Source organism: Lissotriton vulgaris, chromosome 2_1 (genome assembly GCF_964263255.1).
Source record: "Lissotriton vulgaris chromosome 2_1, aLisVul1.2, whole genome shotgun sequence".
In the NCBI taxonomy this organism is placed as follows: domain Eukaryota; kingdom Metazoa; phylum Chordata; class Amphibia; order Caudata; family Salamandridae; genus Lissotriton; species Lissotriton vulgaris.
Genome location: NC_141687.1, coordinates 2,026,064,774 through 2,026,080,929, shown reverse-complemented (window position 1 = coordinate 2,026,080,929; position 16,156 = coordinate 2,026,064,774). Strand labels below are relative to the sequence as shown.

The 16,156-nt window shown below is 52.0% G+C and overlaps 1 protein-coding gene across 1 annotated transcript in view; it reads left to right on the top strand.

Moving 5' to 3' along the window:
• LOC147733678 (transient receptor potential cation channel subfamily M member 7-like) overlaps positions 1–16,156 on the top strand; it is a 1,990,815-nt gene that overhangs the window by 1,527,421 nt on the left and 447,238 nt on the right. Inside the window, exon 28 of the mRNA XM_086958252.1 lies at positions 12,248–12,341. Within this exon, the coding sequence (XP_086814378.1) occupies positions 12,248–12,341 (94 nt within the window). The remainder of the gene's footprint in view (positions 1–12,247; positions 12,342–16,156) is intronic.

Below are 16,156 nucleotides of genomic sequence, written 5' to 3'. Positions count from 1 at the left end.
CCGTTCGGCCCTCGTCAGGCGCTGGACCATCCCCGGTGGACCTTACGACCCGCCCGGGGTCGGTCCGTGTGGTGTCCCCTCCGGCGTCGGCCTTGGCAGACGCCGTCCCCAATGCCTCCTCTCTATGGGTTCCGGCGTCGGGACGGGGCCTGTCGGCGCCGATCTCGACGCCGGTCGGGGATTTCCATCCCTATGATCCATCCTCATTCACTCACGACCCTGAGTCTCAGAAGATGGGGGAAGAGGAGGATTGGGAGGGGTCTGAGGACCCTCTGACAAGGGAATGTCAGTCTAGCATGGACTGGACAGGAGACCTTGGTGAGGCCAGTGGCCTGGACACCTCTCCAGACACTGGATTCGTCTCTCCTCCTTCCGTGGCTTCGGAGGAGGGCGCGACATATGGTGTGGTGTTGATGAGGGCTGCTAAGGTGTTGGGCCTTGAGCTCCCCGTCGCGGCCGTGAGGACTAACCTCCTCACTGAGGTCCTTAAGCCGCAGTCCTGCTCCATGGAGCCTATGCTGCCGTTTAATGAGGCCTTGTCGGACGTTCTTTTGGGCACTTGGTCCAGGCCCGCTACAGGTTCGCCTGTAGATAGGAACGTGGCCAGACGCCACCGCCTAGCCCCGGGCGACCCATGTTTCCTGTCCACCCACCCCACCCCGAGAGTCTGGTTATCCAGGCCTCTAACTCCCAGACCGCCTTCCCGACGGCTCCCCCCGATCGGGAATCCAAGAGGTACGAGGCCTATGGCAAAAAGGTGTTCTCGTCCCTCAGCTTGGGACTGCGGTCTTCCAACACCGCATGCCTCTTGGGCCGTTACACCCATTCTATATGGGAAACGGTGGCGGAATTGCTGCCAGAGTGTCCGTTGGAGGTACGGGCCAAACTCGGCCAAGCCCTAGTGGAGGGCCGGGACGCAGCGAAGTATTCAATCAGGTGCGGACTGGATACAACTGACTCGCTGGGCAGAGCGATGGCGACGACGGTGGCGATTCGACGCCACGCCTGGCTCAGGTCCGCCAACTTCTCGGCTGATGTCCAGAATACCCTCATGGACATGCTGTTCGATGGCCGTCGCCTCTTTGGCGACAAGGCAGACCACGCGCTTGAGCGCTTTAAGGACTCCAGGGCTACGGCCAAGTCCTTGGGCCTCTCGGCCCCGCGCCAGCAAGTGGGTGCCTTTCGCTCCTTTCGTGGCCAAGGAAGGGGCGTCCCCACGCGTGCCACCAGCCACTCGCCGCAAACTGTCGTCCAGCGCGGCGGCGGCCGTGGAAACCGCCGTGGAGGCGGTCGGGGAGGCAAGCGGAGCCAGTCCACCCCTGCCCCCGCAGCATCCGCCTCTAAACCCTCCTAGTCTGTGCTTTTTGGCCCATGTGACGCCAGTGGGGGGCAGGGTTCGCCATCACCACTCTCACTGGCGCACAGTCACTTCGGACAGGTGGGTGCTGCAGATCGTCCGAAGGGGCTACTCCCTCCCCTTCGAGACGACCCCTCAAGCCATGCCACCGCAACACCACCGCGTATCGGGGGATCATTTGCGGCTCCTGCAGGAGGAAGTTTCAGCCCTCTTGGCCAAGGGGGCCATCGAGCGCGTTCCTGGGCCAGAAGTAGGTCGTGGTTGCTACTCCCACTACTTCCTGGTACCCAAGAAGGGCAAAGGGGGCCTACGCCCTATCTTGGATCTGAGGAACGTCAACGGCTTCCTCCGGAAGGAGAAGTTCAAAATGCTGACACTGGTTCAGGTCTTGGCTGCCCTAGACCCAGGAGACTGGATGGTAGCGTTGGACTTGCAGGATGCGTATTTCCACATCCCCGTCCTGCCGGCCCACCGGCGTTACCTGCGGTTCACGGTAGGCCTCGAGCACTTTCAGTTTACTGTGCTCCCCTTCGGCCTTACCAGCGCCCCACGGGTGTTCACGAAGGTGATGGCGGTGGTCGCAGCTCACCTGCGCAGGTTAGGGGTGTGAGAAGTTGGCCCGATATGCAGCGTTCGCTATTCTAGCGACCGCTATGTATCGTTCCAAACGACCCTTATGATGATTGGTTGTAAGTCAACCTATAGACCAGCTATCCTAGTAGCGTGGATACGAGCAGTCTAAGGCTAAAGACTCGAGAGGGCGTGTTAAGCCAGCTGTTAACCACACATGTACCCCTTGAACACCAAGTGAAAGGACACCACACAGGGAGGACCTGTGGAGGGTCCACTGACACAAGGGGAGACTCAGAGTTTCCTCCTTTGTCCGACATACTGTTTCTAGTGTGGTGTAAGTGATGCACCTACCTACACTATGTGTTTACCTACTGATCCCTCGCTAAGAGTTGCAGCCAAGGTGTGCTAAGCCTTGAGGAGCTGCAACAGCTGGTTCAGTAGAACTCAGAGTATTCTAAGCTTAGTTATATGTACTAACAGTACTTATGTGATCTTTCAACAAGATATTCTTAGGATACGTGTGGTAAAACAACAGCAAGCTCAACTCCCAACTGCTGCTCACCAATATGAGAAGTTGGCCCGATATGCAGCGTTTGCTATTCTAGCGACCGCTATGTATCGTTCCAAACGACCCTTATGATGATTGGTTGTAAGTCAACCTATAGACCAGCTATCCTAGTAGCGTGGATACGAGCAGTCTAGGGCTAAAGACTCGAGAGGGCGTGTTAAGCCAGCTGTTTACCACACATGTACCCCTTGAACACCAAGTGAAAGGACACCACACAAGTGTTATGAAAATAAACAGGATATTTATTAAGATTCACAACAGCCCTGTACTCTTTATGAGGACAGGGTACTAAGCACAAACCAAATCTCTTAGGAAAATACTTCAAGTGCACAATTAAAACAAGTGTCCGAGGACACGGAAAGTTTAGAGGTCTCGGGCGGACCCGATAAGGCAAGTCGGAAGCGAGGGACTCGGGACCCTAGAGTAAAGAGGCTATGCAGGCACCGAAATGCCGAGTTACCTAGCCACGAGGGCTGCGGCTGCACAAGTCTTACAGGCGTCGGGGGTCTTCGCTGACGAGCCAGGAGCCGGAAGAAAAGGAGTTGCTGGCCGGCGACCAGTGATGAATAGTTCGTAGAGATCCAAGCCTGGATCAGAGATCGTTGACACCTGAAAGCAGAGGGGACCAAGTTCGTACTACTAGCCAGTAGTCAGAGGGTACCAGGAGGGCACCGGTTGGCCGTCACCTCGACTAGGTGAGTGCGCGACGCGAGGCTCTGCAGTCTCACGGACTAGGAGGCGTTGTCGGCGACCCGGATGGAGGGCGAGCTGTCCCACGAAGGATGGTGCTGTCGGCGTCGCTGGGCCCAGGATTGGGGCAACAAGCCTTGGCAAATTTCAGGGCCACGTGGTGGGCCTAAAATGGCATCTTGAGGGGACCAGGAGGGTCCGGGGTGCTTCTCTCAAAGATAGAAGCAAAGGCCAGTCTGGAGCAACCAGACCAGCAGCGTTGGTTGTCGGATGTCGTCACAGGAGGGCACAAGCCAGCGGCTAGTGACCGGACAACGTGTTGAGCAGCGAGCAGAAGGGCCCCCCCGCAGATCGTGGAGATGCTGGGAGACTGCACTTCGGTGCTGGAGCGGCTCAGGGTCGGGGCTTCTCGGACCCCAGAGCACTCACCAGGGAATTACTTCGATGGTCGTGCTGGTTAAGAGCGTGCAGGTTCTGATGATGGCCGGTCCCTCGAGGTCTCGTCGCACCCACAGATCACAGCTGAGCTGATGACGTGGGTAGAGGTCGGAGGTGCCAGGGAAGCCGGTTCTCGTCGAGCTGGGCCGTCGGATTCCTTGAGGAAGGACTTACAGCAAACCGCAGAGTTCTTAGATGGTGCCCGCTGATGCAGGGTGACTACTCCTTAGTCACAAGGGAGAAATCTTGAGAAGAGTCTCGAATGTCCTTTCGTAGAAAGTAGTTCTTGATTCAAAGATGATCTAATTTTGAAGGGTCCCCGCTCCGGCCTTTATCCTAAAGAAAGGGGTGGGTACATGACTAGGTCCTGCCCTAAGGGTGGGACCAGGAAGGGGGGTAGTTACACCCCTCTCCCCTGCCGGACTTTCCCCAGGCCAGGGCTGGCGCCCCTGGAACTGGTTCTGACCGGCAGATGCGTAGTGAGCACCGGGGTGCCACTCCGCAGTCACCTTCTCGCAAAAGCCCTACCTACCCAGAATACACAAACCCTGTCTGGGACGGTGCGAACACCGCCCTTGACAGGAAACCCTTTGTCCAAGCGCTCCTCGCTGGAAGGACTCCCAGCAGCAGGAGGTCAGACTCGTGTCTGTGGTGGCAGCATCCATTTTGTGGAGCTGAGGCTTTAGTTAACTTTAACCGGGGTTCACAGTTACGTACATGTCGTGTCCCTCTAGAAGGGTGGAATGCTAACCTCGTCGCCAGAATTGGTGAGGGGGCCGCATCCCGATTCGTATGACACCTTACTCGACATGTCTTGATAACGCGACACCGAAGTTACCGATGTGGTACGCGTTATCATGGAACAGCCATTGGGTCTTTGTTCCGCAAGCTGCAACCGGGCTCGGCACGGGCCAGAACCTAGTTCACACGAGCCCACGCACTCTGCCTTCAGGATTGTCAAGGCCTGCCATAGGAGTGACTGATAGGAACTCGGGCGTCCATTGTACGGTTAGATATAGGGCTACTATACCTAAAGCAAAGGGTGAGTACACGACTTTGCCCCAGCTGTCATGCAGCCAGTTGTGTCAAATTTAGGAGGCCAGCCAGGGGTGGCATAATACATGCTGCAGCCCCTGGCGGCCCTGGGTACACCTATGCCCTGCATTACGGGGTCTGATAAGGTGGCCCAGTACCAATTGGTAAATGCACCTAGGGTACATGTCGTAATTTAGAAAGAGAACAGCCAGGCTGTGGGTCTGATTGGCAGGCCCACAGCCAGAGAAAGTCGTAAACCAGTGAAACAAAAGCAAAAAATCCGGGTGATCATGGGATTGCAGACCCTACTCTCCTACAAGGGGTTTCAGTCTTCCCCTACCTAGACGACTGGTTGTTGAAGGCGGGCTCGCCCCAGGCAATCGTCAACCACCTCCAGACTACGGCGGATCTCCTGCACCGGCTGGGATTTTCCATCAATGTGCCGAAGTCACACCTGTGCCCCTCTCAGAAGCTCCTTTTCATCGGAGCAGTTCTCGACTCGGCGCAGTTTCGGGTTTATCCGCCCGAACAGCGGGTTCGGGATATACAGGCCCTGATTCCGATCCTCGGGCCGTTATCCCGGGTTTTGGTCAGGTTGAGGCTGCGGCTTCTGGGGCTGATGGCCTCCTGCATCCTTCTGGTGCATTACGCACGGTGGCGGATGCGGACTCTGCAGTGGGACCTGAAGTTTCAGTGGGCCCAGCACCGGGGCAACCTGTCCGACCATGTCCTGATCTCGGAGGGCACTGCGAGACAGCTGCAGTGGTGGCTCACGGACCGCGATTGGGTCAACGGAAGATCCCTCTCCCTTCCCCAACCGGAGCACGTAGTTGTGACGGACGTGTCCCTCCAGGGCTGGGGTGGCCACTTGGGAGAGGCGGAGATCAGAGGACTCTGGTCTCCGGCGGAGACCTGGCTCCATATCAATCTGTTGGAGCTGCGGGCGATTCGTCTGGCACCGAAAGCATTCCTCCCGTCTGTCCGAGGGAGTGCAGTGCAGGTGTTCACGGACAACACCACCGCCATGTGGTACTGCAACAAACAGGGCGGTGTGGGGTCGTGGACCCTATGCCAGGAGGCTCTGCGCCTCTGGCAATGGCTGGAACATCAGGGCGTGACTCTGGTGGTTCAACACCTGGCAGGTTCTCTGAACGCCAGGGCGGACGAACTCAGTCGTCGGTGCTTGATGGATCACGAATGGCGTCTGAACTCGGACGTGGCGCAAGGCCTCTTTCTGCGTTGGGGAGAGCCTTGGTTAGATCTATTCGCCACCGAAGAGAACGCGCAATGTCATCAGTTCTGCGCGTTGGAATTTCCAAGGCGGCACTCGCTCGGAGACGCTTTTCGTCGCGAGTGGAGCTGCGGTCTGTTGTACGCCTTTCCGCCTATACCTCTTCTGCCCAGAGTGCTGAAGAAGATCAAGCGCGACCGGGCACAAGTCATCCTTGTGGCTCCGGACTGGGCACGAAGGTACTGGTATCCCGAGCTACTCAGTATGTCAGCCGATCCCCCGGTTCGTCTGCCTCTTCAGGAGGACCTTCTGTCGCAGCAGCAGGGGACGGTCCTCCACCCGAACCTGTCCAGTCTCCACCTCCATGCATTGAGATTGAGCGGCGACAGTTGAGGCCATTTGACTTGCCTCCTGAAGTTTGCAACATCATTCTGGCAGCCAGGCGTCCCTCCACAAAAACGGTATACGCCTGCAGGTGGAACAGATTTGTGGCATGGTGCACAGCAAAGCCTGTGGATCCTCTCAATGCCCCTCTCTCTGAGATTCTTCTCTTCCTTCTTTCTCTTGCCCAGCAGGGCTCTGCTCTGGGCACTATCAAGGGCTATCTTTCGGCTCTTTCAGCCTTTCTGAGGCTGCCTGACCAACCTTCTTTGTTCAAGTCCCCTATAGTAAACAGATTTCTGAAAGGCATCACTCATACCTTTCCTCCTGTTCCTTTCGTGATGCCTCAGTGGGACTTGAACCTGGTTCTAACATTTCTGATGTGCGCTCCCTTTGAGCCACTTCATAACTGTCCACTTCGCCTTCTTTCTTTGAAGACTGCCTTCCTGGTAGCCATCACCTCTGCCAGGAGAGTGAGTGAGCTCCAGGCCCTCTCTTGTAAGCCTCCTTTCCTTTCAGTCCATCCGGACAAGGTTGTTTTGAGGACTAGGCCCTCCTTCTTGCCTAAGGTGGTCACGGCCTTCCACATAGGGCAGTCCATCACATTGCCCACCTTATTTCCGCCTCCGCACCCCTCGAGAGAGAGGAGGAGAGGCTCCACCGTCTGGACCCAAAACATGCGCTCTTGTTCTATCTGGATCGCACACGCCAGTTCCGGGTGGATGATCAACTCTTTGTTGGGTACGCGGGCGCTAAGAAAGGGAAAGCGGTGCACAAGAGGACCATTTCTCGATGGATTATCATGTGCATCCAGGCGTGTTACTCCTTGGCAAAGAAGGAACCACCTGTTGGGCTGCGGGCTCATTCCACTCGAGCCACGGCCACTACAACTGCCTTGGGCCGAGGTGTGCCCTTGCAGGACATTTGCCAGGCTGCTACGTGGGCTTCGTTGCACACGTTTGCGAGGCACTACTGCCTGGACAGTCAAGTCCAGAGGGATGGCTACTTCGGCCGTTCCGTCCTCCAGGACTTTCTGGTGTGAATATTGGTTCGCAGACCCACCACCACGGGGATGGTATTGCTGGGGTATCTATTCTAAGGTAAGGAATCTATCACTAACGTGTCTCTTTCAGATGCACAAGTTACTACTTGTGTAACGATATATCTGTAAGAGACATTAGTTAGTGATAGATTCCTTACCGACCCACCCATCCTCCCCGTTCTGCGAACCGATATCTAGGGTTAAGGTCATCCCCTTTCAGGGCCCTAGTTTCTTGGCACCAGTGTCGGTTTTTGTCATGGCTCTGCGCTTCTGGCATGGAAAAGCTGTGGCTAAGAACTGACGTCAGCACGCGGAGGCGGCGTCTAAGTACTCCGACGACGTCATCACGGCGCCCACGACGCCGACGACGGACGCGGAGCCGCAGACGACGCCTACCGACGCGCAAGGGTACTGCTACGCAAAACTTTCCGGATCCAGTCTGACACCTGGGGATATTCTAAGGTAAGGAATCTATCACTAACTAATGTCTCTTACAGATATATCGTTACACAAGTAGTAACTTGTGCTGCACGACACTACTGCCTGGACAGCCAAGTCCGGAGGGATGGCTTCTTTGGCCGTTCCGTCCTCCAGGACTTTCTGGTGTGATTATTGGTTCGCATACCTACCATCGGGGTTGGTATTGCTGGGGTATCTATTCTAAGGTAAGGAATCTATCACTAACGTGTCTCTTTCAGATGCACAAGTTACTACTTGTGTAACGATATATCTGTAAGAGACTTTAGTTAGTGATAGATTCCTTACCGACCCACCCATCCTCCCCGTTCTGGGAACCGATATCTAGGGATAAGGTCACCCCCTTTTAGGGCCATAGTTTCATGGCACCAGTGTTGGTTCTATCACGGCTCTGCGTAACTGTCGCGGAAAAGCTGTGTATCAGAACTTATGTCAGCGCGCATGGGCGGCGTCTAAGTAATCTGACGTTATTCCGGCGCGAACGACGACGGACGCGAAGCCGCAGACTACGCCTGCCGGCGCCCAGAGGTATTTTTCCGGATCCAGTCTGACGCCTGGGGATATTCTAAGGTAAGGAATCTATCACTAACTAATGTCTCTTACAGATATATCGTTACACAAGTAGTAACTTGTGCGGCGGCACTAGCTCGGAGACACTTTTCGTCGCGAGTGGAGCTGCGGTCTGTTGTATGCCTTTCCGCCTATACCACTTCTGCCCAGAGTGCTGAAGAAGATCAGACGCGACCGGGCCCAAGCCCAAGTTATCCTTGTGGCTCCGGACTGGGCACGAAGATACTGGTATCCCGAGCTACTCAGCATGTCTGTTGATCCCCCGATTAGTCTGCCTTTTCAGGAGGACCTTCAGTCGCAGCAGCAGGGAACGGTCCTCCACCCGAACCTGTCCAGTCTCCACCTCCATGCTTGGAGATTGAGCGGCGACAGTTGAGGCCATTTGACTTGCCTCCTGAAGTTTGTGATGTGATTCTGGCAGCCAGGCGTCCCTCCACAAAGTCGTGTACGCCTGCAGGTGGAACAAATTAGTGGCATGGTGCACAGCAAAGGCTGTGGATACCCTTTCTGCCCCTCTTTCTGAGGTTCTCCTCTTCCTTCTTTCTCTTGCCCAGCAGGGCTCTGTTCTGGGCACTATCAAGGGCTACCTTTCTGCCATTTCCGCCTTCTTAATGCTACCTGATCAGCCTTCTTTGTTCAAGTCCCCGGTTGTTAATAGGTTCTTAAAGGGTATCACTCATATGTTCCCCCCTGTTCCTTTCGTGATGCCTCACTAGGACTTTAACCTTGTACTTACTTTTCTGATGTGTGTTCCCTTTGAGCCACTTCAAAACTGTCCTCTCCGTCTTCTTACCCGTAAGACTGCTTTCCTGGTTGCCATCACCTCTGCCAGGAGAGTGAGTGAGCTCCAGGCTCTTTCATCCAAGCTTTCCTTCCTTTCTGTCCATCCGAACAAGGTTGTGTTGCGGACAAGACCCTCTTTCCTGCACCAGGTATTCACTGCCTTCCACATCGGGCAGTCCAACACCTTGCCCACCTTCTTTCCGCCTCTGCATCCCTCTAAAGAGTAAGAGCGGCTCCACCGTCTGGACCTAAAACGTGCGCTCTCTTTCCATTTGGATCGCAAACGCCAGTTCCGGTGGATGACCAACTCTTTGTTGGTTACATGGGCGCTAAGAAGGGACGGGCGATGCACAAACGGACCATCTCTCGGTGGGTCGTCTTGTGTATTAAGGCATGCTACTCTTTAGCTAAGAAGGATCCTCCTGTTGGACTGAGGGCCCATTCCACTCGGGCCACGGCGGCTACTACTGCCCTGGGTCGGGGAGTCCCCTTGCAGGACATCTGTCAGGCATCTACATGGGCCTCGCTGCACACGTTTGCAAGACACTACTGCCTGGACAGCCAAGTCCGGAGAGATAGCTTTTTTGGCCGTTCCGTTCTCCAGGACTTTCTGGTGTGATCATTGGTTCGCAGACCCACCACCGGGGTTGGTATTGCTGGGGTATCTATTCTAAGGTAAGAAATCTAATACTAACCTGTTTCTTTCAGATGCTCAAGTTACTTACCTTCGGTAACAATATATCTGTAAGCAACAGTAGTTAGTATTGGATTCCTTACCGCCCCGCCCATCCTCCCCGTTCTGCGAACCGATATCTAGGGTTAAGGTCATCCCCTTTCAGGGCCCTAGTTTCTCGGCACCAGTGTTGGTTTTTATCATGGCTCTGCTATGTATAAGAACTGACATTAGCGCACGAGGGCAGTGTCTAAGTACTCCGGCGACGTCATCCCGGCGCCAACGACGCCGCAGACGACGCCTACCAACGAGCAAGGGTACTGCTACGCAAATGTTTCCGGATCCAGTCTGACGCCTGGGGATATTCTAAAGTAAGGAATCTAATACGAACTACTGTTTCTTACAGAGATATCGTTACCGAAGGTAAGTAACTTTTGCGTTACCATGTGACTTGTTGGAAAGCGAAGGATCCATGTTGAAGTGTTAAGCAAAGACAGGCACAAAAAACAAACAACCAAGTCACAGTTGAGGTAAAAATAACAAGACTGTAAAGAGACCACACTCCTTGAATAGGCAGTAAGGAGAAGAGGCTGAAACGATGTCTCCCTGACACTGACCGCCAAAGAAATATTAGGCGCACTTATATGTAATGTAAGGGATCCTACATCAAAAATAAACCTTGTTGAACAGGACCAAAATGGTGACAGTATAAAGTAGCATCAAGGCAAACAAATTCCTAGGAAATTAGGTAGTCCGTCATTATTACCATTCTGAGAATTGCGGAATATCTCTTGGTACTATTCACACTGTTTGCGAAGCTATGCAAAAAGAAGATGAAAGGCCATATAAAAGTTGGGCACACATCCGTCTCTGAGGGTTATCTCCAAGTGCACAAATAACAAAAGCGACAAGCTGAGGCAAAGATGATGCGCTTTAGGAACAACAGTGTATAGTGAAGAAATACCTCAGCAAAATAGGGGACAGAGGCGCAACAGTTAGAAAATAGTCGCCAGGCAAACAAGAAGTTAAATACAGTTACTTGTGGTATAAAGATTCCAGCCAATACCAGACACAATGCGGGTCATATTGACGATAATTGTGGAGCTCCGGCATCAACAGAAACAAAATGGCAGTCGAAGCATCGAGAATCTGCAGGCAAGATAGTCCTCCTGAAAACGGGTCACAACATCACTAAAAGAAGTCGGAAATTCGTCCACCAGCTCCCAGCGAATTCCGACCAAAGCGTATGAGTTTTTGGACGGCTGCGACACCAATAAAGTGTCCCTTCACGAGCGGCTACGTCTCGGTGCGACGGAGCTTCATCAGAGTACAGCCATCTTGCCGCCGCTGCCGCGAGCTCTCCAATGGGTACGATTTTTAATTGCTTATTAGACATCTCTGCTATAAAACTGTTCAACTGCATGTCACCAATACAACATCTGTCTGAGGCAAACCCTGCCCCACACATCGATGGTCATTGTAACAACAAAGGTGTTTGTGCCTTTTGTGCTCCACAGATTGGCTACCCTTACTCAGCCAGACTCGTGACAAAGCATGAACAACTCAGTATTTGACGTGTGCATTTCGAATAATTTGTTATGGAATCTGCTGTATGTGTTATTTTCCCCATAAAACTCTGAACTCCTGTAAATTCACCTTCCCAGAAATTATCAGAGTTGCCGGTAACAACCTTAAGGCTTGGTAAATAACAGGAATGATTATGGACAACTTGTAATAAGAGTCATTATGTTGATCAATAGTATTGAAGTAGAACGCCTGGAAAGGCGTTAACCTATGAAGGGTGAAATTGACATGAGCACCCTTAATTCGCTTCTCCAAAATCTTAGACAATTAGCACATCCATGTTCCGACCGTAATCTTAAGGCTGCAGCTCTTGCAACATTCATTAGCCTTCCTAAGGAGAAAATTATTGAGACATATTAAATACCTTATCACTCCATTCAAGACAGGGCTACTTTTGTCACACTTATTTCTGTCAAGATTTTATCTACATATTCTTGTCTCTAATTGGACTACTTTTGAGGTTGTGGCAGCTGTGAGAATTTCCTCTATGGGAACCCTGCGTAATAAATTGGGAAACCAATGCACAGTCCAAGTTGAAGATAATAGAAGATGATATAAAAGATAATAAATGGCGCAACTAATAATTACTTCTCTAAAAGATAGGGACAACTAGTTTATTGAAATCTATAAATGAATCCAAATTCACATGGTGCTTTTATGCTGATGAAATATGAGACCACAAACTTGAAAAATAATTGAGTAGAGAAAGTGCAAGAAAAATTCTCCATTGTGAATATTATTAAATGTGATGGTTTTCTGTAAATCATATTGGCATGTCACCAAATATGAAAGTTGAACATTATAAATGTTCCTTCATTGAAAATAATGTTTATGCCCTTTCCTAGAACGCACTACTCGGCGACTGCAGACTGAGACAGGTGAACTCATGTGCTGGATTCACTGAACTTAATAAAGTTTCCCTACCTCATCTACCCCAGTGTAAGTAACCATCCTTACCATGGAACGCTTTTGATTTTAGATTTTTCACTATGCTTAGTGGTGCACATGAAATACTTAGACCTACAGTACAAATGAACATCTCTTCTTCCCCTCTTCATCTTTTTAGTCCGTTACTTTTTGCCTGTATTTATTTTTTTATAATATATTGTGCAACTCTAACATGTGCGCAAATTCAATTTTCAGTTATTGTAAAACGTATTGATAGCTGGCAATTTATTGATTGAATATTCATATTCTATAGCTCTAAGTTCATTTTTACTTTGGCAGGTCGAATAAATAGATATTGACAGTAGTTGAAATGATGACAAGTGAGATGAAATTTGTTTTTAACATGTCCAAATGTCTTTAAAAACATGCACCAAATATTCACTTTTTTTTCTTTCAGTTTGAGTAATTATATATTTTACTACTTTGGCTTGAGTATAACAAATATTGGCGTTGGTTTCCGTTGGCCATAATTCCGTGATGCATAAAAAACCCATATTTTTGGGCAATCGGATAAATAGCCACATAATGTACAAAATCTGAATGGGGATCTAGAAAAATGCAATTCATGTTTTTTAAATTTAGATCAGTTGATTTTTTGTAGTTGTACTCTAGTGTGTTGCATGCATTTGGTGTTTCTGGTTGGCAGTGCACATTGATAAGGGCATCATTTGAATTTCAAAAGCTTTTGTGGACACTTGTCCTGCCATGGTTTGAAACTCATCTCAAATATATGTTTTTGCCATTTATCATTGGGATATTTTAACTTCCTTTTTGCGTGGCACTTTTGAACTGTAAGCCCTAATTTAACAAGACCTTAAGTAGAGAAGAAAACAGTTCCTGCAGGAAGGATGGGATTTGACCTTTATGTGCAATACAAGAGGACATTGAGAATGTTCATGAGTAGACTCTGGACCATCATTGGTCAGAATCTGTAACATAGAGTGGGAAGGTTGTTCATTAGTACTAGGCTTGCATTCCAGGGAAATTGAATCAGTAGTTTTTTGCTGATGGTAATATTGGGTTTCAGAACTTTCCCAGATAGCTTCTGTTGTGGTTGGTGGTTTTTATTGGCTTGTGATGTTCAACACTTCTATTGAAGAATGATGGATTAAACCCAGATCCTTGTGACTGGGGGTGAATGTTTGCATTGTCCAGCATTAAGTCCATCAATTTTTTCTCTTGCATATGTCGCCCTAAGTGGGAAGGGTATGCCCAGGCGTTGGTCCCGTGCTCACTACAACACTGGATTCAAGCTAGCCTGGCTGATGAAGGATGATGCCCTGAAACCAGCCCCAGGATGATTGTTTCCGGTACAGGGAGGACCTGGCTTGGCAGTTTGTAACTGGGGCAGTAGGGAAAGGCAGGAGACGTGTTTTTGTTACAGTAGGAAGAGGCTTTATTTTTGACAAGAGCTGGTCAGTACACTTCAGTCTAACACCAGCCTTCCTTGGAGAATGACTCCTTTCCGCTCGGCTCTTGGAAAGAACACCTTCTTGCCTTCTTTTCTTTAGGGTCCGTCTTCGTTCTCCTCCGTCAGGCTCCGTCTTGTCCTCCTCTCCGTCGGTATTTGCAAGAAACAGAAAGAGCACGTTAGGTTCACGGCCTTTCTGTATGTGACCCAAGCACCCGGGGTGACGTGAAGGGAGGGACGACTTGTGCACCCAATAAACACACGTGACAAGTACAAGATATTATGCTCGTGACTAGGTAGGGATATGCTGCACGCTAGATAAGGTCGAGGAATTAGTGAAGGGGTGAAGGCTTCTAGCGCCGTGTCCTCCGCCCCACCCAGCCCGCTATACGGGAACGTACCTCGCGAAGCCACGCCCCTCCGGGGGAGTGGCTGGGCGAATCGCGATGTCGGTGGCCTCCTGGCTCAGCTGCTTCCTCCTTTCTCCCACCGTCAGCTTCTGCTGCTCTCGCTCCGATGCCTTCCTCAGCTCCCTCTCCAGCGACCTCCTCAGCGTCGGCTCCGGCGGCTTCCTCCGTTATCACCGGCGGCTCCTCCTCTCCAGGTACGCTGTCACCAGGGATCTCTTCCCGACTTGCTTCCGGAGCTTGCCTGCCTTCGGGGAATATCGCCAGTCGTTGTTGTCCCTCTCGCAGACACAGGATCTCTCGGGGCGTCTCCTCCTCCTCCGTCGACTCGTCCTGTCGGTCCTGTCGCTGCAGTCTCCACTCCAGCGAATCGTCCTCCCACCACTCGCCGTCTTCTTCCTCTTTGCTCCACGCCCCACCGCTCCTCCTGCTGACCGCTCCTCCGGTGTATAGACACACCTGGTCGGGCGCCGTTTCTTCTTTTAAGGCGGAGTCTGGCCACTCCTCCCCAGGTCCGTGTAGCCAGTTAAAGGGGCCGCTGTCCAGGTCCTCTTCATCACAGCTATAACGTTCTTCCACTCTGTGCCAAGAGGGCTGATCCAGGGTGGGCTGTGGAAAGAAGAGGGGGGGGTCACAGGTTACTTGAACTCCAGGGGGCACCTCGGGCACCCCCTTACACAGTTCTTGCTGGACTGTTCCCACAAGGAAGATGGTCAAGACTGATTTGCATATGGCTGGGTCCAAACTGGGGTGGTGTGGTGAGCAAAAGAATGATGGATTAAACCCAGATCTTTGTGACTGGGGGTAAATGTTTGCATTGTCGAGCATTCCGTCCATCAATTGTTTCTTTTGCATATGTCGCCCTCTGTGGGAAGGGTATGCCCAGACATGGGTCCCGTACTCACTACACCACTGGATTCAAGCTAGCCTGGCTGATGCCCTGAAACCGGTCCCAAAATGCTTGTTTCCAGTCCAGGGAGGACCTGGCTTGGCAGTTCTGGATGGACAGTTCCCACAAGGAACAGGTTGAAGACTGATTTGCATATGGCTGGGTCCCAACTGGGGTGGTGTGGTGAGCAAAATAATTTTGGATTAAACCCAGCTCCTTGTTACTGAGGGTGAATGTTTGCATTGTCCAGCATTCCGTCCATCAATTGTTTCTTTTGCAACACTTCTGTTACACCAGTAATGGTTGACTAGGCTGAGCGAGATCCTATACGTTGAAAGAAACAGACAGCTCAGAGCCAGCAGTAGCACACACTCCCCTACCACGACAGATTAAATCAGTAAGGTAAGTAGGCCAGGAGATGTTCCTTCTTCAAAGTGGCTTCCATGGAGAGCTATTTTTAGGAAATGTCTCTTTTGCATGGTTCGCCGGGCCAACTCCACCACATACTGGGCCGAGGCTGGCGGAGGGCTCCATGTCACTCCCCCTGTCCTTCTCGTTCCTCCACGCAGGGGGCTGCCTCGGCGGAGGTCGAGTCGGTGCCGTTCTGGTGCCGCCCCTTGGCCAGTTCGGCTCCGGTCCCCAACCGGTGTGACTTTGGAATGAGCCCTGTCCGGCGTCTCCCTCGGCGCTGAATGGTGTTGACGTCCTGCTTCAGGCGGCGGACTCTACGGCTCCACACAGAGGTCGTGCCGTGGATTGGTCTTTTGACACTCCCTCTTCTCCGGAGGCTGGCTCTATATTAGTTTCGTCCTCCCCGGAGACTGGCCGCTGTGTGGTTTCTTTTTCACCAGCGTCGTCGAAGGGTGGCTCCCCGCCATTCCTGAGGCCGAGGTGTTCGTCGGAGGACCCCCATTCTTCTTTTCCTGCTGACTTCCAGGTCTGGCCTTTGCCTGTCCCTCTTTGCTTCGGGGACGAGTGCCTTAGTTTGCAGCCTTCGCCCACAGAGGAGCTTCTTTCTCCACCGCCGGGCCCTACTGAAGCGGGTGCGGCCTTCGCTCACGCGGTTTCCACGGCTGTGGGCATTCTGCGCATGGGTGAC